The sequence below is a fragment of the Raphanus sativus genome, chromosome 6 (genome assembly GCF_000801105.2).
Source record: "Raphanus sativus cultivar WK10039 chromosome 6, ASM80110v3, whole genome shotgun sequence".
NCBI classification, from domain to species: Eukaryota; Viridiplantae; Streptophyta; class Magnoliopsida; order Brassicales; family Brassicaceae; genus Raphanus; species Raphanus sativus.
In genome coordinates this window covers 35,533,963-35,561,961 of record NC_079516.1, presented here as the reverse complement: position 1 = coordinate 35,561,961, position 27,999 = coordinate 35,533,963, and the positions used below count along the sequence as shown (strand labels likewise).

Here is a 27,999-nt window from a genome sequence, read left to right as displayed (position 1 = left end):
ATAATAATATTATTAATAATAATAATAATAATAATAATAATAATAATAATAATATAATAATAATAATAATAATAATAATAATAATAATAATAATAATAATAATAATAATAATAATAATAATAATAATAATAATAATAATAAAATAATAATAATAATAATAATAATAATAATAATAATAATAATAATAATAATAATAGAGACTCTTTGTCTTTTTATCAATGAAATACAGTACAAATAAGAACAACTAACCAAGGCTCAGTTTCTCAGACATAACTCAAAGATCTTTTCAACATGGGTTCTTTCGACTTGTCCCACGGTTCATTCAAGGTTCTTTCTCAATATGGATTCTTTCGACCCCTCCTTCTAGCATTATGGTTTGTTCGTTAAAAAAATTAATATTATAAAGTTAATGATAATTCATAATTACTATGAAACAGGGAGGAAGTGAAACATTTCTTCGAAATGTGTTTGAGAATATACTGAAGACGTACCTGAGGAAAAACCCAAGGGCGAAGAACATATGGGAGCTTGTTCAGTCAGTGGACAACGAGACGGTCTGCTACGATCACTTCACTTTCCAGACGTTTAAGGTATGTACTCAGTACCTGTACGTCTGTAATTCTGGTGAAATTATGTGGTCATATTCGATGTTTTCGCAAATGTATTATGGCTACGAACGTGTTATTTTGTTGAATATTTTTTTGCTAAGAAATTTTTGTTGTTGAATTTACAGTATACTGTATAAGTATAATTGTAGAACATTGAGACATGGTTGTTAGGTTATATAGTATAAATATAACTTCCTCGAATAAATTAGATATGTACAATTAAATAAGCAACCGGGATGTAATATGTAAGGTTCAGTGAGTGCCGTCCCAGACTATCAAGGCTTAAAGTTAAAGCCGTTTTAAAAATGTGGCCTTATATATAATGTAGTTGTTGTCTAAAATTACCTATAAAATTATTTAAAGCTTATGCAGTAGTCACATTCAAACCGGAGATAAAGGAATGAAACTTCCTTTGCTTAAACCATCTAAGCTACAAACATCTTTTGATTTGTGGCCAATATTTTGCTTAATATTACGTGGCCTGAAACTATTGCTTGATATACCTTAATACAGAGATGGGCGGCCCGTTCAACCCACTAAAATCTTTATTCGATAAAACAGACATTTACATATTAAACTAGCAAGTATATGAAGAAATTACGCCTCAATCAACTTGCCACTACAAAAAAAAACCTTGTATTGCATCACATAAATAGCATCAGAAAAATAATCGATACTATTTTGAATTCACTTATTTATAAATGATGCAAATTTGTGTGTTTTCAACATCAGTTATAGTAAATGATGTTCATATCAATTTATTTAGCATCATTTCCATGGAATTGATTCAAATTTATATTTATTTATATCATTTTTAAAGAACTGATACAAAATATGAGTTTACATCATTTAAATAACTGATACATATACTAATTTATGTTAGTATTACTTATAGAAATGATACAAATTTAACATCATTTAAATAAAAGAAGCAAATCTTGCATCAATTATAAAATGACACTAACATAATTCAGTTAAAAATAATATATACTAGATCTTGACCCGTGCGACTGCACGGGTATTAATTTTCAGTTTTGGTTTTTATTTATTTATACTAAATAGTATATTTGTAATCTTTGATCGTTTTATATCGACTAAGCTTGGGGTGGGTATTTGGATACCCACTCGAATTCGGTTAAAATCTATTCGGGTTTGAGATTTTTGAGTTTAAAGATTCTAGTTCTATTCGGGTATTTATAAATTTTGGTTTCAATCTGATTCGGATCTTTGCGGGTTTGATAACCCGTTTAAACTATTTTTAATTTTTTCAAAATTTGTATATCTTTAAATTTCCCTAAATCTAAAAATAAAAATAATATAACATGTAAGTTTGAGTAATGTAAGCCAAAGTACCTAAATTAAAAATTAAAAATAAGTTTAACTTGAATATTTGGATGAAGAATAAATATATATTTTAAGTATTTTTGGTGTTTTGATTATTGTTTATCTACTTTAGATGTTTATTTTTGATTATTTTTTATATTTCAAATATTTTAAAGAACTTAAAATAGCTTATATCTTGGATATTAACTCAAAAAATAGCTAACATATTGAAGTATATAAATATGACTTAGATACATTTGAATATCCGAAATATTTCGTTCGGATAAGGTTTGGTTATGGTTCTCTAGATACGAAAATGGTAAATCCGTTTAGGTATTATCTAGTTCCGGTTTAGATTTGGTAATACTTTTTTCGTTCGGATTTTGTAAATGAAGAGTTAATATTATAATTTTCATGAATTATTTGTCCAATAAAAATGTATTTTTTTTTTTTAATTTGACATTGATTTAATGGATAAGTAAATGAAATGTATTTAATTCAAATTTAATTTTGGAAAACACATTAATCTAAATGGAAAAGACAAAGCATTAAAATAGAAAGTATTATTTAATTGTGTATTTAATTTTGGAAAACACATTAATCTAACTGAAAAAGACAAGCATTAAAATAGGAAACTCAATTTAATTCTCAGTGGTATGGAAGTGTAATTAAATTTGAAAACTAAGGGTATTTCTATATGTGTACTTCTGTTTTAATAAGATAGATAGTTTGTGTTGGTTACGTTAAAAAAATTGAAGTTAAAATTTTTAATATTAATAATATAAATTTATTTCGTTAAAATATATATATCTAATGGATATCTTATAAAAATTGTATTACCCTATAAGTAATTCATAAAAAATTGAATTTATTTAGTAGTTTACATATATATATATATATATGGGTGTGTGTACAAAAACATTTTTAAAAGTAACTGAAATAAATATATATTTTAAATTACTAAACTTTAGTTAAGTACATATATGTACAATTTTTTATAAATATCGAAATAATTAAAATAAATGAGCTAGCTAAAAAGGGAAAATTACTATAAACACGCCACAATTTGCCATAATTAAGTATTAGCAGCTAATTTCACCCTTTTCTATAATAATTCTTGTATAAATATGCCATTAAAAATAAATTTGTTGCCATAAAAACAGGGATTAGTTTTCCAATTTTATCTCAAACTTTAACTAAATAATATGTTTTTAAATCTCCCACTATCCTTGTACCACGCCACAATCTTCTTCTACTCTTTTACTTAAGAAAAAAAAAACGTTCTCAACTGTTATAAAATTTGTTTTTGAAAACTAATCATGATCTCTCTTACTCATCTTCACAAATGTTTTCTCCTATTATATCATATTTTTTTCTAGATTTCTTCATCTCTTTTATATACCTTTTATAAAGATTTTCATATGGTGAATTTATGACTACGAGATCTACATACTAATCATTGAAAGAGTATGTATCTACATCTTTGGAGAAACAGAAAATAAAAGTACTTCCAATTTGTTATGATATCTTTACTTTTGAATGATTGTTCTCATTCTAAAGAGATTTGTCAAGAGTTTTTATTCAAAAAATTGTTTTGATTTTGTTTTACTCTTTGTAGGTTGGAAATGCATTGAAATGTGATGGTATTCAAATGATGTATTTTAAGAAATTCACAGTTCTCATTCTCTTAGCACACCTCTTTTTTTGTAGTGTGCCAAGTAAAGTTATTATTAGATGAGTAGGTTAAGATAGCTGATTTGCTATAAAAAAAAGATACCTGATTGCGAGGTGAACATAGTATATAAAAATTATTTTTACATAATATTATTTATTTTGTTTTACCTATTATGAAATAACAAAATAAAATATATTAAATAATTGAGAATTCAGGAACTAGTACATATATAACTAAATTGTGTGAACACATAAATAAAAATAATCAATCTTATTTATTTACAACTGTTTATGGTAAATAAATCTAAACAAACACTTTTCTATATTATATGAGCTATAATTAATTTTAATAATATTAATATAGATATATAGTATATCTATTTTATTATATAGTTATTTGATTATTTAATTAACGTAATAATATAAAATTAAACAAAGATTTTTTTTATCAAATCTTTATTATTCAACATAATTAACTATCAAATATATTTTAATCATATTAGTTAATTCTATAACGTTTATTTAAGGAAAGAAAAAGAATATTTTGTGTATTAAAACTAATTTTATATTAAGTTTAGTAAGAAGTATAATATATGTTTAGATAAACTAACATATTTCTCTAAAAATCATCACTATTAGTGATGATACATGTCATAGTTTTCATATGTTATAATAGTTCTCTAATAATATATAAGAGATTACCAAACCTTATTGTTGTCACATGTTCTTGGACTTTTATTTTGTCTTTTTAACATTACCAAAAACAAAACTTGTATTTGGTAGGAGTGGACAAAAAACCCAACCCGCCGAACCAAACCAACCCAATCGAATTCAAACTGAGTTAAACTAAACCAAATTATATGTCTAAACCATTGGTTTAAGATTTGATCAACCCAAATAGTTCGATTTGGTGTTAAACCAAATCAAACCGAAAAACCGAAGTATTTTAATTTAGATTAATTAAATGTATTAATAATATTAAAATTTAATATATTTAAGCTAAACAACTAAACAAAAATTTATTCATTTCACTTCTAAAAGAATAAAATAAACATAACTAAAATTAAAATAAAAAATCTGAATCTCATACATTAATAACAAAAACAATAAATTGTTTATGATATTTATATTAGGTTTGAAGATACTAATATAAAATTATTGGATTATATTTTCTAGATTTTTATTGTGGTGTTTAGCCATACATGTAAATATGAAGAATATAATGATTTAGTATCAAATGATGATTTTTAATGTTTTTATAAATTATATTTTTGTAACAAAACTAGACAAAACTAAAAAATCAATTCTATTGAATTAAACAATTACAAATAAAATCAAATTAAATCGAACCAAACACAAACCAATCCGAACTAAAACCAAACCGAACATACTAAACCAAAATAAAATTGAATCAAACTGAACACAAACCAAACCAAACTAAATTGGGTTGACTTTAGTTAAGATATTCCTAAATCCAAATAAATCAAACCGAACTGAATCCAAACTGAAGCCATAATTAAACCGAAATGCCTATCTTTTGTCTCAAAATAGTTGTCCTTTTAATAAATTCTGACACATCATTTATATCGAAATGGATGAAATGTCAAACAAATGAAAATCAGTACACCTGATTTGGTAAACAACAGTTTTATGGATTATTATTATTTGGGTATACGTAGGTTGAGGGTTACGGAATAGAATCCTTATCGAGCTTCTTCTTGGATTATGGATACAAAGCTGAAGGTGGGCTTGATTTCCCAACGAAGAAACTAAGAGTTCTCACGTTTTCTCCTCCGGATATTTACGTCCCCGATGATGGTCATGGTCTAGGCAATGGCCCTTTGCCACGACTTGTGTTGGCTGAGCTTCTTGTGAACGAACTAAGTCCTGAATCACAGGTATGGTTACGAATGATCTCAAACATAATATTGTCGCAAATCTTGATATATATAATTTGATCTTTAATGCTAATAATTATTGATTGTTTTTGTTAATTAGGAGATAATAAGGAAGTATCTAAAACCGAAAGGAGGTAAACAAGCGGTTCTTTCAAGTACTTTGGGGTCTTTAATTTGGGAGAAGCCAACATCCACCGACTTTCAGCAACTTGTCAAGTATATAACTCACTTTCTAATCATATTTTCCCTAGACGTTAGGGGTGGGACGGATGGTATTTTAGAAAATCCGGATCTGGATTCGTATAATTGCTATTCAGATCTAGATTTTAGGTTTTTCGGATATCCGAACTAAAATTTTAATATCCACGATATCCGTATCAAAATTCAAATAGCCATATGATATCCGGATCTAGGTTTAAAAAATAAAAATTAAACTAAACTAATTAATTATTCGTTTATTAATTAAAAGTGCTATAGCTTATAAAACAATAAAATTTAAAAGGTATTGACTTTAACAAAAAAAAACAACTTATTGAGGAAAATCTAACTATTATGAAACGGTGCAGAGAGAGTGAATTTGCGGCATGGGTACTTATCCACGGCTACATGATGAACCATCTTGCATTTTCTGTTCATCGACTCAACCACCAATTCAGTGATATCAAATGCATCAAAGAGTATCTAGAAGAAAAGGGATTCGAACTCAACAACGATGGAGGAATTCTCAAAGGTTTGTTCCCCTCGTGATCATGAGATATTTTGCTTTTCATTAGAATGGTTCTATTGTTTCTGTTATATAATTGGACTAGATGTCAAAAAATATGTATTTCAGTGAGTCAAGATGGTCTACTATTACAAGTGTCATCCATCTCGGAGAAGATTGCAGTTAAATTTGCAGATGGGGTTACTGAAACAATCCCGGCTTCATACATTGAGTTCACTCAACGATTGGTTCTTCCAGAGTTCAAAGATCTGCCTCATAACCAGGTACTACATTTTCACTATCAAGACTTTGGATACAGTCTCAACACTATTTATCATATATGTGTTAGTTGGTCCATTGTATTCACGATCTAGGTATATACCCGTAATTGCAGATTAAAGAGTTCCATAGACGCGATGGATTTGATTTGGGTAACGCAAAAAATATTTTGGAAGGCGCCCGTTTCACCTCAGATGTTTAGAATCAGTTTGGTTCAGTGCTGCCTTTAATAAAAACTAATAATAAGCATATGGGTTTGTAATGCAAAAACTGTAGTCAATGTGTGTGTATTGTGGTAAGTGTGTCCTTTTTCAAAAGACCTGTCTGGTGTGGATTGACGCTTACATACTAGTACTAGACTATTTCATGGTTTGATCAAAAAAACGAGAGAAAAAAAAGACTATCTAATGGTATATGTAGTTTTAAGATTTTTTAAATATTCATAAAAGAATTTAAGTTTCCAGTGAGTTTATGCTTTCTCTATATTTGAAAGTGTATAACCAAGCTAGTCATATCGTACATTTTTATACCCAAACAAAAGATAAGTGCTAACTACGACCTAAATTCTGAAGTGTATGCATAAACCTATTTTGACTAATACCACATTAGTCAACCGTTATGTTATACAAAATGATGTTGTTTTGTAATGGAGAAACTTATTAAAAATTACTGGGAATCGATCCTTGGTCCTGGAACTTAGTTAAGACTTACTTACCACTATGCTACAATATTTCTATTGACCATTTAATAGATTTAAAACTTCTACCTTTTGATTTGTATATTCTAAAGAAAATTTTATTTTATTTATTACAAATTGACAATTTAATGTTACTTTTGCAACACATTGTTTTCAGTTGGTGAAGATGGTTTCAAAACCAGAAGAATAGCCAGCCTGTACAAATTATCTGGAGGATATAAAGATTTTGAAGACGAGTTTCAACAGCTCGGAAATCATTCATATATCACGGACGCATAACTCAAGGACGGACAGTCTTGCACAGAACGCAAGAAAACAAATGTTGTTTATTGCCCATATAGATGAGAAGTTACCATTTTGGGTTTACGGAGTGTACATGAGTCTGTTTAGGTTGCTGACAAAGAAAAATTACTACAAATTATAATTGCATCAATAATAGTGAGTATATTTTTTCTTAAAAATCAAAACCTAACTTTTAAAATAAACAATTTACAAAAATATAAATATAGATTTTTAGATTTGTGTATATTTGTATTTTAAAAGTTAGGTTTTAAATTCAAGAAAAAATTATAATCCTTATTATATATATTTTTAAAAATTTTAAATATTTTAAATTAGATAACTATTTGAGAAATTTTATTTTAAAATAGTTCTAAATAAAATTTGTAAACAAAATTGAAACAAAAGTAAAATTAGATAACTATTGATGCAATTATAACTTGTACTTAATAAAATTTGTAAACAGAAATTATTTTTTCTTTAGAATATACAAATGAAAATATAGATGTGTTAAATCTGATAAGGGAGAATAGACTTGTCATAGAAGAGTGGTAATTAGAATTGTATTATGTCTGTGGGACCAAAGTTCGATTTCCGGTTGACTAACATCACAGTTGACTAACGCAATGTTAGTCAAGGTAGGTTTATGCACACAATTCAAAGTTTATGTCTACAATTCAAATTACTATTTATTTTATGTCATATTTATCATTTATCTTTTATTTAGGTGTAAAAAGACACGACATGAATAGTTGAGGTCGAAAAAGACCATTTTCTCGCCGTTGGAGTCACTGTTACTTTAAGGATAAAAAGCCATCATTCAAGCTGTGAGAGAAACTAAAAGATAGGAATGAGTAGGACTGGGCATAAAATCTGGAACTCAAAATACAAACTGAACATGAACCGAAAAACCTGACCCGTTATCCGATCCGAAATGTAAAAATATCTGAACGGATATTGTAGGATAGTACCAAAAATATCTGAACCCTAAGTGTTATCAATCGAATCCGAACGGGGAACTAAAAAAATCTGAAATAATAGTTAATATAAATATTTTAAATATATATAAGTATTTAAATTATTAAATTCAATATTTGTGGTAGTATGATATATAATAATAAATATTAAAATTTAAAAATATGCGTTAAGTACACAATTATTTATAAATAAATAATTTATTATTTGCTAATTGTTTACAAATGATGTTTGTTTTCATGTTTGATTTAATATTTTATTGTTGTTTTATCAAATTTATGTGTGATAGATTAATTTTTATTTAATTTATCTGCTTTTCTTTGTGTTTTGCTTTTAGTTTTTGTTTTTTACTTCGATTACATCCGAAGTGAACCGATATATTCCGAATCCGAACGATATATATGGTTACTTTATGGGTTTATGATGCAATACAATTTTGAATCAAACCCGAAGTGTTATTATCCGAACCCGATTCGTAGTAATAAGATTTTAGTATGAGAGTTTAAACCCGAAAGTTCAAAAAATCTCATCCGAACATCAACGGATACCCGAACATCCAGGCCTAGGAATGAACATTTTAGAGATTTAATTTGAGGATATATATGTAACTTTCAATTTTCTAGCCTTGATACAAACTATTCACTACTGTAAGCAGGATAATGCTACCCTTGTAACATATATACAAAGAACAACTATGAGATATAAAAAAAAGAACTATGAGATATAACTTGTAAGAGATATTCATCACTGAGTCTCTGTTCTAATGGCAATTTTATATTAGTCTCAGACAAAGAAAAAAAAAACAAGAGCATTGTTTCTAAATGCATCCGCTCGTGTATGATCCGGATTTCCTCTTTCTATTCATTGTTAACCTAATTTCTTAGCGCCTGACATAACTTGAAAATAGTTAAGGTTAGATCAAAACAGATTGCAACTTTCACTAAGCAGGGTGTTAAGATTCCCTATAAACCCTTTACATAACTCCCTTCTTGAATGTGTTGCAATTTCTGTCATAATCTCCTTATTGTCTAAAGTATCTTCAACTCGAGGTCTCACCATGTCAGTTCAGATTCTGAGGGAAAACACAAAGTAATATCTTCAACCTTATTGCTCTTCAATATTTCGCTTACTTCCTCCATCTCAAGTTTCATAAGTCTGCCTAAGATAGGGTTTCTATGTGACAACGTAACGATTAGAATAGATACTGACTAATTAGTAGGGCGAAGATCAAATGATTTTTTAATACTGGATTAAATTTAACTTCAATAGTAAGTTTTTATTAAATCAAGTTATACACTATATATAGTGGGTGATTCCGAAATCTTGCCCCTCTCAGAAAACATAAAATCTCTAACAGTATTATAAGTTTAATGAGTGTATATATTTTAAATCAGTTTCTGGCACCAGCTGATATGTACTTGTAACGCATCGCCCAGAAGAGATAGTGTAAGAAGTTAACAACACTCAGAATACACAAGAGCCAATAGAACAAGTCTAGTCTGTAACGGTTAATGCCAATTTTTTCACCGAGCCAAGGAGTTCTTCCTCCACTCTCAGTCATCCAGTTCACAATCACCACCATCGCCGAGTTTAGATAAAACCCCATCGCCAAAGAAGCCCATGAGAGCGATGTGGCCAATGATCTCATAGAAGAAGGTGCTTCTGTGAAAAAATACTCTAGCAAACCGGCTAGTGTGAATAGATCAGCTGATCCTAGAAACAGATATTGAAGCGCTATCCATAGGAAACTGATTGGCAAGGCTTGTTTTGAGTCAAGCAATCCAGCTTCTGAGGCTACTCTCTTCCTTTTTAACTCCACTAGAGCGGCCACCGCCATTGCTAGTATTGAAAGGACTAAGCCTACACCGATTCTTTGCAAATGACTAATACCCATTTCTGATTTGGTTACTCTTCTAGCAAATGGGATAATTAGATGGTCATAGACTGGAGCAAGAATCAACATGAACACGACCGGAAAAACCGGTAAAGAGGCTGCTGGAACCACTAGGTTTCCAATCTTTCTGTTCATGGAAGCAGCTTGGCGGACAGAGAAAGTAGAGAGCTGAGCTAAGCAGCAGTTTAGCATTATAGTGCAGCCGAATATAGGAAGCATTTTGATCACACTCTTGACGTCTTCCACTTGTTGGACCGTGCATTCTAGCAATCTATGGACCATTTTTCCCTCTACCGCTGGGTTGAGACATCTCAAGCTGTTGGTTAGTGACTGAGAATCCCTCTTTGCTCCTTCTAATTGATCTTCTCCTACCAAGTTATTAGATGGGGTCATAGAGAAGTTCTCAACAGAATTACTCGAAGATTTACTCGAGCAGCCCACTAGAGAAGCTGCAACAAGAACCTGTGCGTAGAGACACGTTAAGAAACAAAAAATATTCATGACAATCATCAAAAATATATATTTTTCTATTGTTTTCTATGACTTATCTTTCTATTTTTCAATCCTTTTCAAGTTACAAAAAAATATTTTTTTTTGTAACTTATTTGTTCAAGTTACCTTCAAAATTGTGGTGAGTGGACTTCCACGAGGGATCCTGTTCTTATAAAACCCCGAACCGGAGATAAAGACAAGAATGGAGAGAAAGATTGAAATAGTGGAGACACCAAATCCCCATTCCCAGCCTACATTGTCCTCGAGCCACACAACGAACGTCACGGCCACGAGTGCTCCACATGAGAGACAGAAAACAAAGTAGTTGAAAAATGTGGATCGTTGTTTACGACCTTTAGGATCGCTCTCATCGAATTGCTCTGCTCCATGTGAGGGCAACGACCCTTTTATCCCTCCGATTCCTAGAGCCGCTAGGTACAGTCCCAAAAACAAAAGCGCCGCCTTCGAACCATGAACGGCTTCACATGCTGACGCGGGGGAGCTATTGCATGGAGGTGGCATTAAGGATGGATGACGGGCTTGGATTGTGAGCAGGATTAGTCCCTGTATAAGGATGTGAATATTTAGTGCGTTTGAAAAGTAAATATAAAAGTACAGAAAAAGACAAAAAATTACATAAACTCTAAACTAAGTAACAGTCAGTTACGCTAACATCACTTGCACTTGTTTGTATGTTTTGACTTTCATCAAATGTGGCAAACTCAAACAGCTCATGACAGAGAATCAGAAACGATAAAGTGTGAATGTCATAAATATCCATCTCAAATGTCAATTGTAAGTGGATCATAAAGCAGATAAAACAACGACAGATGACATGCACACACAAGATCGAATCCGACCCCACCTAGAGATAGGGTTCCAGAGCATGGATAGTGGGGACCATAAATTAAACTCTGCGAATAGATACGATACCGTAACATCTTATCGCAAAGCATGCACGCTTTGTCCATCTGGTTTTGCAAAAAGGTTGTGAACTTTTTTCAGTCAACGTTTGAAATTGATTTTGTAAGGTACACACACATGCACATTAATTGAACTATATGCATGGAGATATTGTGAAGGTGTTATATAGCTTGGGTGGGTGGCTAATCCTAACGTCTAGTAGTGAAGATTGCGGAAGAAATTGAATTAGTTATGGAGTTTAAGTACCAGAAGCTGGATGAAGGCGGAGATTATGAAGACGATGAAAGTGGAGAAGAAGGCGTCGGAGAAAAAGCCACCAAGGAGAGCGAGGAGGAAGGCAGTGCCCATGAAAGCGCTCACTTCACTCGCTGCTCTGGACAGAGAAAAGTGCATGAACTCCGTCAGATATGTGACCAAGTTGCTTGCATTCGCTAAAAACGCTAGATTCTCCAATACCTCCACCGCTTCACAACACACAAAAAGAAAAATAAAGTAAAAAAGCAAGCAAAGAAGTTAGTCACGTGATTCCCACAAGATCGATTGAGACAAGATATTTATTAAAAAGTTATGGAAAACGAGAGGGAAGATGTAAACTTGTAATGTTGAGACTGACCCAAGACGAAGGAGGCGGCGAGCATGCCGCCATGACGACCTTTCACGGCGGCTCTATTCCTCCAGTCGGCGTAGCCTTCCCATTTGGAGTCTTCTCCTTGCAATTCAACTTCCTATATTTTTAAATATCCAGACAGAATAAAGTAAGGTTTAGAAACGAACATCAGCAAAGCCAAAAACGATGTATTTTTTTTCATCAACTAAACCAAATAAAAATAATTTAGAAAGAGAAAAGTGCTAGAAGAACCCACCATTTTCTCGATTTCTATCATTATTTGAGGAGGGGAAACAAAGCAGATCTTTGATTTACAGTGAGAAGAGGTGAAGGATATTACAGTATGCTTTCTTTTCCTGTTTTGTATACTTGAGCGACAAGAAGGAATGAAGAACTATAGGGTCTTGAGAAGCCTTTTTATATTGCAAGTTTTGCGCTGTTTTAAATATTTTTTTATTTTTGCTCCCTTTTCTTTCGTTAACAAGACTCTAGGGACTTAAAGATGATAATCCAAGATTTGATGACGGGTAAGCCATCTGGTGCCAAAATTAAGTGTGCATGCATGTTGAATTGGAATAAGGTCGTTGTTAATACTTGAACTCTTAGCTATTTATGAATAGTAGATTTTTTATCATCTGTGTTACAAAAAAAAAGATTCTTTAGAATCTGTGTTACAAAAAAAAGATTCTTTAGAATCTAAGTGAATCTAAATGAATCCTACTATATATATATTTCCTTCAACGTTTAATAAAGAATAGATTGTTCTGGAAAATAAAAATCAAATCGTTGTCTGATGAATATGAATGTCTACACAATTTATACATTAGTTGGTTAATAAATAAATAAAACCACTTAGATAGTACTTCCGACCAAGATATAAAAATAATCAGAATTTTTTTGAATCACAATAATTTCAAAACTAACTAAATATCTAAAATTTTAGATAGTATTATTTATTCTGATAAATATTATAAATATAGTAAGTATGCTGTGTACGTAATTTTCAAATTATTAGACTTACTGTAGTTTACATAATTGATGAATAAGTCATAGAAAATGCGATGTGACTTTTAATAAATTTAGATACAAATAGTTAATGTATAGGTTCGTGATTATTATTTTTTTTGGTCAAATGGTTCGTGATTATTTTTATGTAGTTAAATACATATACTTTACTGTTTCATACTTTTCCAGTCTGTTATTTGAATCTAGATGAGTAGCACATTTGTGGATCTAGTTTGTTTTAAAGGAAGTTTAGTTTTATATTTGATTTTTGTTGGATAAGGATGCAAACCAAATCCAAAAAGGTTTGGACCATTGATAAGTGGCGAATCAAATCCTTCCACTCGATGGGTACAGAAAAGGGAATCCAAATTTTGACCAAATGGTACAAATCTCTTAACAGCAATAAAGGATATAAATCAACGTGTTGTTGACAAAAAAAAAAAATCAACGTGTCATCAGTGTCAAGAGCTAGTGATTCCTTTCCATGTTACTCAATTTCTTGATAGTGTTGACCTTGCAATGTAGCCACATGTTGAACGTTACTCTTATTGGTAAATGATTCCAATTTTAGATCTTTTTTATCACAAGAAAGAAACCAATTTTAGATCTTAAATAGTTAGATTGGTAAAAGAATTCTTAATTTATATATCACAAATATAAAGAGACACTCTATAGTATAAAATATTTTTTTTATTTTTTACTAGATAAAAAAGAAATAAAAACTTTCAGTTTCTATAAAATGGAAGATATTTTTCTTTGACTTTGTGTGAATCATTTGTCATATAATAAAAAAAAATTAATGACATTATTGTAAATTTATTACCATGCAAATTAAAGTCATTCTCCAAACACTTGTCTCCACCTATAATAAGTGTATTCACATACTATATCTCACCGGAGGAGAAAGATGACATAAAGAAGCAATTGCAAGTTAGAATTAAAAAGCTTTGCGAAACGTGATATTATATTCTTAATTTGTTGATGCCATTTTGAATAAAATCACTCTTATCATTACTTGTTGTATTCAATAGATATTTATCCTAAACTACCTAAACATTAATTCAGCAATTATGAAAAATTTGTTAAACCACTAGCTAGGATGGGAGTTTAGAAAAACAAAAAAAAACTAGCTAGGATGAATGTAAGAAAACCCATTTTGTTTGCCTTGATTACAATTCATATATACACATATTCATCGATATTAACTTGAGTTATACAGTAACAGACTACAAGTTTTGGTGCTATCCAGTGGGATGTAAGAATTAACTTTTTAATGATACATCCCCACGAAAATGAAAGAATCACAATGGGCTGTATACTTATTACATTCTTTCAATTCACCAAGTTATCAAACCCAATATGCCACATGATGTCCCTGAGTCTCTGACTCGTCAGTCAGTTTTTCAAAACAATTGTTTTAAACATGGTATCACTTTCATATCAGGGAAATTAGGTGGAATAACTAATAAAAAAACTATAATTCACTAACTATCTAAAAACCCACTTTCTTTCCTACTTTCTCTTCCTAGTTCTCTCTACTCTTTCCCAAAAACTTTTTTTTTCCATCTAAAAGATTTTATTAATGGGTCAGAACTCAACAACGAAATACAAGCAAAAACCCGAACACAAGGACATACCTAAAACCAAGCTGGGCAAAAGGCCCAAACACTTTTAACTTACGATGCCACGCGTCCCTCTCACTCGCCAGACCCCCCACGCGCTGCGCTCTGTTCACGCGCACGACGCGAAACCCACTCCCCACCTCGAGATCCGAAACATCACATCAATGTTGAAAACGTCGGTGCTTGCCGAAGACCGCGACCGATTCGCCGGATCTCGCCGCGTCTGGAGCTCCTGAAACCTTCTTCTTCGCCTACTCTTCCACGGAGATCGTCATCGGAACCTTACCGAGATCTCCTCAAGGCCAGAGATAGACATCGTTTGCAAACTTTTAAACACCCCGTCGCTTCTTACATCGGAGCAACTCTCCGCCGAAGCCTCAAACCTTCACCGAACCACCACGCACAGAACCCGGAGCATAACAAGCCTCCACCTTTCAAGACAACTAGAGCCGATCGTTCACCTGAGAAAGGAGCCACGGTGGTTATAAAAGCCGAGCGTCCACCTCGAGAAAAGTGCGACGCCGGAAGCACGAGAGCTACTCAAAAGAAAAAGAAAAAAAACCTTAGACTAAGAAACTACTTAACGGAAACAGGAGGAGAGCAAATGGAAACCGGGCCGACGGTAGCATAGGGAGCTCCTCCGTCGGCCGGCCGATTAAAACCGTCGGTGAATTTTTAGAGAGAAAACAGAGGATACTCTCTCTCTTAACCCAAAAACTTTTTTTTTGGTTATTTAGCAAAGAAGCCCTTTTTCTATTTTTTTAGTTTTTGTAATTATTGAAAACTAATATGAAGGGTTTCCTTGCTAAATAACTAAAAAAAAAGAAATTAGATTTTGGAAAAGAGAGTAGAGAGATAGTTTTTTTCTTAGTTACTCCTGTGCTACTCAAGGATCAAAGGTATTATGTTTTTAATTATTTTACAAGAAATCTGTTTTATACTATTAGTAGTAAATCTATTAAGAAAAGAAACCTATGTACTTTTTGAGTTTAAATTGGTTACTATTGTGTACATTTTGGTCCTCAAAAAACTTCCAAGCAAAATTGTCAGATCAGTTTTGTTATTCTTCACATAAAACGCACATCCTCAACATGTTTTCTGCGTAAAGTGTATTCAATGATTGTTAAGTACTGAATTAATTTCAAAAAAAAAGAAGTACTGAATTAATATGCAACCAAAATTTTCATAACCCTAACAAAAGAATAAATTTGTGTAACTAAATTACTAACATAACTAAAATATTTCAAGTACTGAATTAATATGCAACCAAAATTTTCGTAACGCTAACATGAAAACAAGTTTGTGTAACTAAAATACTAACATAACTAAAATATTTTATACAACTAACCTCAGATCTCACAGTTGAATATCAAACACTTTGTTAATCATGCATAGTTTCTTTCGGTAATAATTTCATCCAGTATGTCTACATAAAAAAAATAAAAAAATCAAGCTAAGATTAGCTAAATAACGAATGGAAAAACAATATACTAACTTCACTATCTATTGAAATATATACAACAAAAGAGAAAGAACAAACCCATGAAAACATCATCAACAACTGACTGAGATAAAATATCTGGAAAATGGCTTAAGTTGAAGCGGGATAGATTTAGAACCTTCTCGGATGTCTTTACATATATAGTAAATATAAAATTTATCTTGTAAGAGTGTGCGGTTCCTCTGCAATCACCATTGTTACCCAAATACTTCAAAATTAGGACATCTGGATACTCTCTTTCTTTTGTATTTTTTAATCAATTTCTGTTTCATAGAAGCTTGAATCCATCTCCCTGTCAAATGTGAAAATTACGCAAGCATATCAACATTTCAGGAGTCTACGATCTATCTCGTCTGGCTCGTCTCACACATGGTGACAGTAAACTAGTGAAGACTTCAGATAAGTTAAGTTACTATATAGGACTTGAGCCGGCCCATTTGCAGTAAACCCAATATTATTATTTCTCTTAAAAAAGAAAAAAAGGAAACAAATTTTGAAGGACCAATCGAGTAAAGCGAAAATGAGGCGCAAGAGAGACAAACCCTACCGCACACCGTCGCGAATTTCGAAACGCCGGCGACCTTGGGCTCCTCCTCCTCCGTCATCAGAAACCGACGAGATCAACGACAAGCCGACGGCAAAACTTCCACCGCCACCGGCGCTGCTCGTCACCGGACTTCCCTCCAACTGCTCAGTCCTGGAGCTAAAATCTCGATTCGAGATCTACGGTTCGATCTCCAGGATCCGAATCGACAAAGACGGTATTGGGATATATAGAATAACCGGAACCGGTTTAACCATGTTGGTTATTAGAATAATAAACCGGGTATTAATAATAGTATATAAACTCTATATCGTTGTAACAGAACGTTAAGTCACATCAATATAACAAACTTTATCGTCTCTCTCGTCTTCGTTCTCCTGAGCTTAGGCTCAGGTTCTCTACATCGAATATGGTATCAGAGCATTTGCTCGTATCTTCCGCTTCCTCGTGATCGAATCAGAGTACAGATCGAGCTCAATCACAACAAATCGAGTGTTTTGAGCTCCGATTCGCCTCTAGATTCAACGTTTGTGACTTCATCTTCTCCGATTCACTTTGCTTCATCTCAGATCTTCATTTTCACTATTCCGATCATCATCTTCATCATCGATGCCGATTTCATATGCTAACGTCGTCGCCTCTACTCCACCGTCAGCTTCGAATCCATCTCCACGAGTTTCCGCTTCTCTTCAGGATCCAAATTCTAATCCACTCTACGTTCATGTCGCCGATCACGCTGGTATATCTCTCGTCTCAGATAAACTCACTGGATTAGGGAACTTCAATACCTGGCGTAGATCTATGTTGATGGCACTAGGAGCTAGAAATAAATCTGTGTTTGTTGACGGAACCTATCCAGAAATAGATGATACTCATCCTGATTTTGGATCATGGACTCGTTGCAACAATATTGTTTGTACCTGGATAGTGAATGCTGTTGACAAACAGATTGCAAAGAGTATTATGTACCTTGATACGGCTCGGCAGATGTGGTTAGACATTCACGATCAATTCAAACAGAGTGATGGACCACGTACTGCTGAGATCAAACAACAGATATACTCAGAAGTTCAAGGCACACAGAATGTTAGTGAGTACTATACTCGTCTCAAACAACTGTGGGAAGAGCTCAAGAATCATGAGAGTCCTCACACTTGCTGCTGTGGAAAGAATGATTGCGCCAATATGAAACGACTTGTTTCCAGAGATGAACAAGATCGTGTTCTGAAATTCTTAATGGGATTAAATGACTCTTTCACAGCTACAAGGGGTCAAATACTCATGATGGAGCCAAAGCCTGCTATCTCTAAAGTTTTCAATCTGATATCTCAGGAGGAAAGACAAAGATCCATGAAGCAATCCCAAACCACTCCTGCTACATTTCAGACTTCTCCTGCAGTGAATGCTTCAGATCAAACTGTGGCAGCATATAATCCTGCTTACAAAGGAAGAGGTCGTCCTATGTGTTCTCATTGCGGAGTGGCTGGACATACTGTGAATCGCTGCTATAAACTTCATGGCTATCCTCCTGGATACAAGCCTCCTGGTTCTAACAAACCACCTGCAGCTAACTCTACTCAGAAACCACAACAATCTTGGCCACCTCGTCAAGAAAATGTGGCTAGTCTCACGGTTCGAGACTCTGGTGATATATCTATGCATGACCAACAGGGAGTTCACTTGGGGAATGTCACAACTGATCAAATACAGATGTTTCTAAAGGCTTTGAACACCAAACCCCGTGAGGTTCTCAGCAACGTCTCTCAGGTTTCAGGGAGCACTTTTACTCTTTCAGATGGAACAGCCTCAACCTCTAAACCACAACCTCATCTTATTCCACATACTTACTCACCATCAGGTACACAACCTATAACCTATCTTATCTCATCCACTGGTTTTACCTCTAAGCCTAGTTCTTGGGTTATAGACACTGGGGCGGGTTGTCATGTTTGCTGTGATCTGAATCTCTTTACTAAAACTGAAACCATAGAAAACACCTCAGTTACACTTCCTGATGGCACGCGGATTCCTGTCACCATTTGTGGAACCATTCATATTTCTTCTGAGCTTACTCTTCACATGGTTCTCTATGTTCCTAAATTCACTCTCAATCTTCTAAGCATCAGTGCTTTAACCAAAAACAGTTCCATTTCAGTTCTCTTTTCTTCCACTTCTTGTTATATCTTTCCTCATAATCCTTTTCTTCTTCAGGAGCATATTCTGGCCTCCACGATTGGGAAGGGTGATTTGCGTCAGAATCTGTATATCCTTGATGCTCCTAATTCAACTCCTATCTCAAATATTCATTCTTCCTCAACAACGTCTTCTTTGATTTGGCATCAGCGACTGGGACATCCATCTCCTCAGAAAATTCTTTATCTTTCAAAAATTCTTCAGTTTCCTTTTAAACATGATCATGAATCTCTTTGTACCATTTGTCCTTTAGCCAAACAGAAGCGTTTATCTTATTCTTCTTTAAACAATATGTCTAAAAACCCGTTTGATCTAATACATATTGATACTTGGGGTCCATTTCATATTCCTACTGTTGAAGGCTTCAAGTACTTCTTGACAATAGTAGATGATTGTTCTCGAGTTACATGGGTTTATCTTATGCAAAACAAAAGCTCTGTTTCTCAAATCTTTCCTGAATTTCTTCAATACATTTCAACCCAATACAATGCTTCTGTCAAAGCAATTCGTTCAGATAATGCCCCTGAACTTGCTTTCACTTCTCTCCTTAAAACCAAAGGCATTCATCACTACTTCTCTTGCCCATACACTCCACAACAAAACTCTGTTGTGGAGAGAAAACATCAACATATCTTAAATGTGGCAAGATCTCTCCTATTTCAATCCAAAATACCTCTAGAACATTGGGGAGATTGTATCTTAACCTCAGTGTATCTCATAAACCGTACACCATCTCCTTTACTTGACAATAAAACCCCATTTGAACTTCTCACATCTAAACAACCCGATTACACCCACCTAAAAGTCTTTGGTTGCCTCTGTTTTGCTTCTACCCATTCTAAAGATCGTCATAAATTCTCACCCCGGGCTGAACCATCTGTCTTTCTTGGATATCCTCAAGGATACAAGGGTTATAAAGTTCTGAATCTTGAAACCAAAGTTATCAGTATCAGTCGAAATGTTATATTTCATGAGACTGTTTTTCCATTTGCTAATACATCTTCCTCAGAATATTCTTCTTTCTTCTCGCAAGATGTATTACCTCTTCCTGTTCCTGATTCTCCTTTTCCAGCCTTCTTTGATTTGAGTCAAGATCATCTTCAACCTGATCACTTCACTAATGTCCCAGTCACAGAGATGCCTTCCTCAGAGGACGTTGTTGCTCCTTCTAGCTCTTCTTCTTCATCCTCTTCTTCTTCTTCCGCGCCATCAGGAAGTTATATTCCAGTAACTAGAGCTAAGAGACAGACACGAGCCCCTACTTACCTCGATGAATATCATTGTTACCTATTAGATCCTTCTAGACCATCCCCTTCCCATCCAACAAACACTACTACCTACCCTATTTCAGCTGTCCTATCTTATGATCACCTTGAACCTTCTTATAGACGTTTTGTCATTGGGATAACCACTGTTTCTCCTCCTAAAACCTTTCATGAGGCTATTCTATCTGAGGAGTTTAATGGCTCCATGAAATCTGAGATGACATCTTTGGAATCAACTGGAACTTGGTCAGTTTGTGAACTTCCACCGGGTAAACATCCTGTTGGTTGTAAATGGATACACACCTACAAATTTAATGCAGACGGCACTGTTGAAAGACCGAAATCGAGATTGGTAGCCAAAGGTTATACACAACTTGAGGGACTTGATTATTTGGATACCTTTTCTCCTGTTGCTAAGTTGGGTACTCTTCGCTTGTTACTCGCTCTGGCAGCTATCAAAAATTGGTCTATTATACAGCTTGATATCAGTAATGCTTTTTTGAATGGTGACTTGGATGAAGACATATATATGGTACTTCCTCAAGGTTACACTGAACTTACTGGTAAACAAGTGCCTCCCAACTCGGTCTGCAAGCTTCATAAATCACTCTATGGTTTAAAGCAAGCTTCCCGACAATGGAATCAAAAGCTCACTTCTGTTATCATTGGTCAAGGTTTCACTCAAACTCACTCTGATCACTCATTATTTGTGCGTTGCTCAGAGACAGATTTCTTGGCTATATTGGTATACGTTGATGACATTTTGCTTGTGGGAAGTGATGATGCTAGTATTACTGCGTTTAAAGAAGTACTACAGGCAGCTTTCAAACTTCGTGATTTGGGTCAGGCTAAATATTTCTTAGGCTTTGAAATTGCGAGGAATGAGACTGGCATTTCTATTAATCAGAGGAAATATGCTCTTGAGTTACTTGCTGATGCTGGTCTTCTTGGGTGCAAACCGGTGTCTACTCCCCTTGATCCTAATCAGAAAATCTCAGAAACTGATGGTGATCTTTTGACAGATGCTTCAGTGTATAGGAAACTCGTGGGCAGACTTCTCTATTTGACTCATACTCGTCCAGACATCACCTATGCCGTCCACAAGTTAAGTCAATACATGTCAAAGCCGCGTACAACTCATCTTCAAGCTGCTACTCGTGTCTTGAGATACTTGAAGAATGATCCAGCTCAGGGTCTATTCTACTCTGCTTCTTCTTCAGTGCGTCTCACTGGTTTCTCTGATGCCGATTGGGCATCCTGTCCAGATTCCCGAAGATCAGCCACTGGTTATTGTATGTTTTTAGGTGACTCACTCATATCTTGGAGATCGAAGAAACAACCTACAGTGTCCAGAAGCAGCTCCGAAGCAGAGTACCGTTCAATGGCCGATGCTACTTGTGAACTGATCTGGTTGACCGCTTTACTTAACGATCTCAAGTCTCCACCTGTATCTCCAGCTACACTCTTCTGTGACAACCAGTCGGCTCTCCACATTGCCTCCAATCCGGTGTTTCACGAACGCACTAAGCATATTGAAAATGACTGTCATGTGGTTCGTGAAAGGATACTCAGTGGGTTTCTTAAAGCTCTCCATGTTCGTACAGATAACCAGCTTGCAGATCTCTTCACTAAAGCTGTTCAACCTGGTATCTTTGCGAGACTCATGCTCAAGATGGGAATTCACAAGCTGTTCCTTCCATCTTGAGGGGGGGGTATTGGGATATATAGAATAACCGGAACCGGTTTAACCATGTTGGTTATTAGAATAATAAACCGGGTATTAATAATAGTATATAAACTCTATATCGTTGTAACAGAACGTTAAGTCACATCAATATAACAAACTTTATCGTCTCTCTCGTCTTCGTTCTCCTGAGCTTAGGCTCAGGTTCTCTACATCGAATAGACGGAGTCGGATCCGTCTCGTATCGCACCGCCGAGTCGGCAGAAGCCGCAATCGCCGGTAGTCACGAGCCTTCTTTCGGTATCTCCATCGATTCCAAGAAGGTACTCTTCACTTTAGTACCCAAAACCAAAACTAGTTGTGAAATTTGGGAGTTTATATAAGATTTTTGTATTTGCAGTTGGAGGTGGCTTGGGCGACGGATTCGTTGGTGACGTGGAAGGAAGGTGTGAAGGTGGGTGAAGAAAAGGATAAAACGTCGCCGTCTTTGTCCTCTAAGCTTCTCCGAGCTGAGATGTCATTGAGAAAACATGGGAGAAGAAGAAATAGGCTAGCATCCACCATTGTCAACCCGAGAAGCAACGATACTGACGGTGACGGTGGTCCTTCATCTCTGGCGACGAGAAGGGAGTTTAAGGACAGAGATATTGTAGCCTACGACGATATTCTTTAACAGCTTCTTGTAGAAATAGATAGCTACTTTTTTCTTCTTCTTCTTCTTGTGAAAGGAAGAACTCTGATTTTTTTTTTTTTTGCAATTCTATTCTTGCAAGATGTGTGTTAATTTAGTGAAGTCCTTCCTTTCCTTTTTAAGCTTTCACTGTAGAGCTCTGTACCATTGTGTAATCTGTCAAATGATTTATTTACTTGACGGGTAATTTCTGCGTACATAGATGCATCAAATTACCTTCTGTTAGGTAATTGAACTCATTCCTCTGTTCATGGAATTGTTGAACAGTTGTTTCTTTTGCGGTAACAGGTAAAACGAGGAGGTGGACAATTCTGTTAATCTTCTTCAGACCCAAATATAAAGAAACCACCTTTGAATATGTCTTGCAGAGAGTGGACACTGTTAGGTAGGCTTCTTCACACCAACAAACCCACCGGAAGAAATTTCAGCAGATATACAAATCTTTATGGCTTTTAGATCTCGCGTTCCTGAAACGAAATTTGCTTCTTGATACATACTTTGTGCATGTTCACCTGAACTTCTACTACCGTCAACTTCTTGAAACAATCCACTACCTGTCTTTTGAAAGAAAAGGTAGTGACCACCCCAATTTTTTAAAATACATCATTTTAGTATAATTCAACAAACTAATCTTTCTCTATGAGTTTTTAACATTATAGGTCACTTTCTAAGATTTTATTACACCTTAAGTCACTTTAAACTACTAACGTAGTTTTTGTGTGGTTGTTTACCTTGCTATCCCCAATTTATCTTTTCCCTTCCCTTTAATAATTAACTAAATAATTACTATTTCCAAAAAGTATGATTTGACATGATTTTATCAAATTTTCTCAGCCTTAAGATTTTTAGATCTATATAAAATAGATGAATGAGATTACATATGTTTTAAAGTAATTATTTACCCCACTCTCTCCACAACCTCCTTATTTCTTTCATCTTGACAACGATAATTAACAATACAAACTCCAGTATTCATAATCTCTGTGTCTACTCCTTTTCTTTCTCTATCAACAATAATCTCTACTCCGTCATCGTTTCCGCCTTATTTATTGTTGCTCGATTTATCTCCGTATCTTCTCCACTTTTTCTTTTGTTGCCGGCAATTCTCGTTTGCAGTGACTCTTATTCCTTTGTCGCTGCTCTGTGGTGGTCTAAATCTAACTCCACTTCAAATTATATTGAACCTATGCGCCAGTGACTCTTATTCCTTTGTCGCCATAAAATTCCCATAACCATTGTTTATGCCTCACTCGTCGTTGCTTGCCATCGGTTTAAGTCTGATTATCAATTTGCAATATACTGCACCATTGGTCAAAGTAGACAGGCGTAGACGATGTACATGTGGACATGCGTAGACGGTAGACATGCATAGACGGTGTACACATGGACGTACGTAGATAGTGTACATCAGCTTACGACATTATACTCAAGTGTCTCAAATATATCAGTGAAAGTGTAAAACATACCAGACTTCACTATGCTTTACTCTTTGATGCTCTCAGTTGCATTGAGTAATCACTTTTATCCATATTGCATTCCAGACGCACACCTACATGTTTATCCATATTGCATTTGGACACTCATAGTTGTGTACACGAGTACAATGGGTGACATGTGTACACAATTATATATCCATATTGCATTTGTACATTATAATTGTGTACACGAGTACAATGGATGAAATGTGTACACCCATTTTAAAAGAATTATACAGAGGATAAAAAGAACTCTAGTATTTGATGTATGGAACACAAAGCAACAAAAAGAAATAGTAGTATAACAATGTCTATAGGTACATTTTGTTCATGTACATGGTTCGCAAAATGTTATGTGTTCGTAGATGTACACATGTACAAGTTGCAAGATCTGTTTCTGTTGTTTTCCATGAGAATAAAAAAGGCAGAAGAAGAATCTAAGGAACTAAACTCAATTAGAATAAGACAAGAAAATTCATGACGAGATGTTCATGTCTTGTTTTTAGGCTTAACAGAGTTTAGCTTCTTCTCTCATCTCCATGTGTGATTACTTTCTTCAAAGTAAACTTGAGAAATATTTTTAAACAGGTCAGAACTCCACCAGCTTCGAACGAGCACCAAAACTTTGAATTGAGAATATTTGTAAAAATGTTCATATTTGAATTTCAGTAAAACCCAATACTCAATCCACAAACCCTATATATGAACTCTGCGGCAGTGGTGTAAACTCGTCCGGAAACTTCAGGAAGAAAAACGACGTCGCTTTTTGGTGCAGTCATGATAAAGTCTTCCAATTTGAGCAGCTGGTTTACATGGTTCACCTTCTTCTTTTCCAATTGCAACAGCAAAATCAAAATCGAAAATGGTTCCTTTCCGTCAGTGGTGGTTTAGTCTGCAGTTTTACCACAAAGCCGGAGATCAAGATGGTGGGTGTTTCGCCGGTCTAACGGCAAGAAGAATCGAGAGGAAAACCATCATCATCACTGTCGATGAAAGATTAGATGAGATTTTTTTTTGTCAGGAAATGGAGTATATTTTTTAAAAAAATGGAAGAGAAACTTGGGTAGAGATAAAGTTGGTAGGTAACCATCTCTCCATTAATTTTGATTTAATACTCACCGTAGGATTTGAGAAAGAGTACGACGACAACTGTTTTGTAGTATTATTATTTTTATAATTTAATATCAGTTTATTGTTGGAACAAAATAGGGTAGATTTGTAATTTCAATTTCTCATGTATGTGCAAAGAGACAGCAAAAGTGCTCCAGTAGCACTAAGTGACTTTTTGTGTAATACTAAAGTAGAAAAGTGACTCCTAGTGTAATTCTTTCTCTATCTTATTAAAGTATAAGTACTTTAAACTTTTGTTTGGATACAAGGATATGAATTAACAAAAATTATTTGGCAACTTTGATAGTACACTAATAATTAATAAGGAATGAGCCTATTGGTATCACGATAGTACTTGATTATCTATCTTATTAAAACAGAAACATTCTCTTGGACCTAACATTTATTTTGTAAGTTTTTAAATTAAATACACATTTATACTTTATAGTTAAACCTACATTAAATCATTAATGTTCCTTTCTTTATACTACTATCCATGTTTCCAAACAATATACTTATTTCTTACTACTATCAATGTTTCCAAACAATATATTTTATACTACTATCAATGTTTCCAAACAATACAATAATTAATCTTAATATTTTATATCTATCATTTTCTCTTTAAAATTTTGTAGAAACATCATAATTTCATAAATTGCAAAATAATAAACTTTAAAATTTGGATTATAAGATTACAAATTATGAAACTATTACAATTTAAATCAAATTAGATTACATATTGGTCATCCATCAGTTCAATCAGTTAGTCTCAAATTTTAGTGATTTTTGTTAATATGAATATTTTAAAAACCTAAATTGAATTGTTAGATCTCCGGATTAACCGGTATAATCACAATCGGGTTGAATTTAGAAACACTGATTTAAATGCAAAAATATTTTAAATAAACTCTTTAAAAGTTACCAAAATATTTGTTAAGTTATTAGTAAAAAATTTCATCGTAAAATATTCCGCGCTTCCAAAGCGCGGGTCATAATCTAGTTTAGACATTAAAACGAGTGGGCCTATAATTGATTTTCACATTAAAACGAATGGGCTTTGCCGCATCTGCTTGGATTCAGATATATTATCATAATTATTTATCAAAAAAAAGTTTACATATTTGTTCCTAAATTTTAGAAAGATTTCACTTGGAGATCTTCTCATTTAAATCAAAATTCAACACTTCATCCCCACGAAAACAGAATAGAGGTTACTAACACTCAATTGCCATAAATTATTCCTAAATATTTTCACATCCATTTAAATCTAACAATTTTGAACTAATATACACTTTAGTATATCATAAAAATAAAGACCCGCCCAGTTGGACGGGTTAAGATCTAATATATATTTAAAATTTAAGACCTAATTTTGTATAATTCAACAAACTAATATATATTTAAATATTGTAATAAAATTGCGTGAAGTAAAATAAATGGCTAAAACTTAACCCTATGAAGTTCATGGGCTAAAACTTAACAACATATAAACCTCATGGACTAATTATGTTTAGCCATTTTAACCTTGATTCAAAAGTCATGGTTTATAGCTAATTTTTTTTTGATACCTGAGTTAGCGCTAATCATGTTAAGTTGAGCCCATTTTAATATATTTATCATATGCGCGTTATTTTAATCCCATTGCGATTCACTATTCGAAACATAAGTTTGTTACTAGGAGCATTTTCATGTTTTCTCCTAATTGAACGGTATTGAAAATCATCATATCTTTCAGATCATATGTCGTATAATTTAATGAAGGCTAACCAAGTGAGCTCTAGAGTAATTTTTATAATAAAGTTTGAAAACTCAAATACAAATTAGTAATATAGATATTCATGTTAAATCCAACTTAATGTATTATTGATTTACTTATCGGAATTTGGAGTCAAGGAAATAAGGTTGCGCTTGCATATTTGAGAAACATTGTTGGAAGAATGAATAAAAATGGACAAGACGTTGTAGCCCAATGGTTAGGACGGGTCCCCGCCTGCACCCAGGTAGGGGGTTCGATCCACGCCGGAGGGAACTACCTTGCAACGCTCTTGTCACCCACACGGATATGGGCCATGCTTTCGGCCCATTTGAAAAACTGGGAGGGGCGTCTATCCGTGGGCATTCCTTCCCCTTGGGGATTAGTCTGGGCCTTCTGGGCCTGGGATACCCCCAGGTTAAACAAAAAAAAAAAAAAAAAAAAAGAATGAATAAAATGACTAAGAATATCATGAGAGCCATTTATATCATTGAGTGGATATGTTTTAATAATTTATTTTGAACAATATTTTATAAGTATGCAAATAAATAAATAAATAACAGTCTTGGAAATGTATTAAATTAATAACTATCCAAAACTCTGTGTATTCTAAAGAAGTTTTGAATTTGCAGTGAAGTAAATATTATATACTTCAAAATTAATATAAAACGAGATACACACTTAACTACAAAGAGCCAAAGAGGAGAGATATACTACACACTATCATGCATTGTTCCCATAGGCAGTCAATTTTTTTTTAAAAGCATTAGAAAGAAAAGAAAATAACTTTCTTCTCTCTT

General features: G+C 33.6%; 3 protein-coding genes across 3 annotated transcripts; 2 read left to right on the top strand and 1 right to left on the bottom strand.

Annotated features, from left to right (window-relative positions):
- The first annotated feature begins 258 nt into the window (after positions 1 to 258).
- On the top strand, positions 259 to 6,915 carry LOC108810159 (uncharacterized). The gene is made up of 7 exons (XM_018582290.2): positions 259 to 327; positions 438 to 590; positions 5,285 to 5,503; positions 5,604 to 5,719; positions 6,070 to 6,233; positions 6,336 to 6,490; positions 6,601 to 6,915. The coding sequence occupies exons 1-7, from the start codon at positions 292 to 294 to the stop codon at positions 6,685 to 6,687; spliced, it is 930 nt and encodes a 309-aa protein (XP_018437792.1). The 5' UTR covers positions 259 to 291; the 3' UTR covers positions 6,688 to 6,915.
- Positions 6,916 to 9,748: 2,833 nt separating this feature from the next.
- Positions 9,749 to 12,847, bottom strand: LOC108810230 (protein NRT1/ PTR FAMILY 4.5-like). The gene is made up of 5 exons (XM_018582362.2): positions 12,610 to 12,847; positions 12,360 to 12,471; positions 11,993 to 12,210; positions 10,949 to 11,386; positions 9,749 to 10,792 (listed from the first exon to the last, which is right to left on the bottom strand). The coding sequence occupies exons 1-5, from the start codon at positions 12,628 to 12,630 to the stop codon at positions 9,827 to 9,829; spliced, it is 1,755 nt and encodes a 584-aa protein (XP_018437864.1). The 5' UTR covers positions 12,631 to 12,847; the 3' UTR covers positions 9,749 to 9,826.
- A 4,014-nt stretch (positions 12,848 to 16,861) lies between these two features.
- On the top strand, positions 16,862 to 23,045 carry LOC130496368 (uncharacterized protein At1g27050). Its single transcript, XM_056988392.1, has 3 exons — positions 16,862 to 17,243; positions 22,394 to 22,490; positions 22,568 to 23,045. The coding sequence occupies exons 1-3, from the start codon at positions 17,002 to 17,004 to the stop codon at positions 22,838 to 22,840; spliced, it is 612 nt and encodes a 203-aa protein (XP_056844372.1). The 5' UTR covers positions 16,862 to 17,001; the 3' UTR covers positions 22,841 to 23,045.
- The last annotated feature ends 4,954 nt before the right edge of the window (positions 23,046 to 27,999 follow it).